This window comes from Myotis davidii, unplaced genomic scaffold, assembly GCF_000327345.1.
Source record: "Myotis davidii unplaced genomic scaffold, ASM32734v1 scaffold3642, whole genome shotgun sequence".
Classification (NCBI taxonomy): Eukaryota; Metazoa; Chordata; class Mammalia; order Chiroptera; family Vespertilionidae; genus Myotis; species Myotis davidii.
In genome coordinates, this window is record NW_006293113.1 from 17162 (window position 1) to 18314 (window position 1153).

Sequence of the window (1153 nt, forward strand, 5' to 3'; positions counted from 1 at the left end):
AGCCATGCTGTTGCAAAAGGTAAGATTTCCTTCTTTCTTATGACCAATTAGTATTCCACTGTGTAAATGAACCACAGCTTTTTTAAAAAAAATTTTTTATGGACTTGAGAGAGAGGGTGAGGAGAGAGGGAGAGAGAGAGAGAGAGACGTCCATGATGAGAGAGAAGCATGGATCGGCTGCCTCCCGCACGCCCCCGACTGGGGATCAGCCCACAACCCGGGCACGTGCCCTTGACCGGGATTCGAACCCGGGACCCTTCAGTCTGCAGGCCGACGCTCTACCCACTGAGCCACACCAGCCAGGGCCAGACTTTATCTGATTGGGATCTTAAAACTCCATTCAATCAATAATTGAATATCTAGAGCAGGAGAGGTAATTGTCGGTGGAAACATGCTTTTAAGTAACTTCGGGGCTGGTCATGTTTTTATTATTTAGTTCAAATACACACACACACACACAGTTAATCCTCACCTAGGATATTGTCCCATTGATTTTTAGGGAGAGCGGAAGAGAGAGGGAGAGACAGAGAGAAACATCGATGTGAGAGAAACACATCGATGAGCTGCCTCCTGCACGCACCTCGACCAGGGCCCGGGCCGGGGAGGAGCCTGCAACCGAGGCATGTGCCCTTGACTGGAATCGAACACAGGACCCTTTAGTCCTCAGGCCAACGCTCTATCTGCTGAGCCAAACAAGCTAGGGCTGGATTTTATTTTTCTTAATGTGGTGAAATACATGTAACATAAAAGCCTTTCCAGGGAGTGGAGGGGCAGGGTTCAGGGGCACCCCCCGGAGTGCAGGGCAACTCCTCGGGGATGGAGCCAGGTGGCCGTGCCCTCCACGCCCCCCCAGTCCCCCGCACACACCTGGTCCGGGGGCGCCGGGGGCGAGGGCCGACTGAGTGCACCCCCAGGCCTCAATGGCCCCCCACCTGAGGAAAGGCCATCTGAGTGCACCCCCAGGCCTCAATGCACCCCCAGCTGAGCGAAGGCCATCTGAGTGCACCCCCAGGCCTCAGTGCACCCCCAGCTGAGGAAAGGCCATCTGAGTCCACCCCCAGGCCTCCGTGCCCCCCCTGCAACTGAGGGAAGACCGTCTGAATCTGCCTCCAGGCCAGAGGAGCGTCATTAGCTGGAGCTGGAGGGCTCTATC

The 1153-nt window shown here is 55.5% G+C and overlaps 1 protein-coding gene across 1 annotated transcript in view; it reads right to left on the bottom strand.

The window, feature by feature from the left end:
- Positions 1 to 1153, bottom strand: part of PUDP (pseudouridine 5'-phosphatase) — a gene marked incomplete at its 3' end in the record, with an annotated part of 21539 nt that overhangs the window by 810 nt on the left and 19576 nt on the right. Inside the window, exon 3 of the mRNA XM_015565959.1 lies at positions 868 to 932. Coding sequence (XP_015421445.1) covers positions 868 to 932 — 65 coding nt within the window. The remainder of the gene's footprint in view (positions 1 to 867; positions 933 to 1153) is intronic.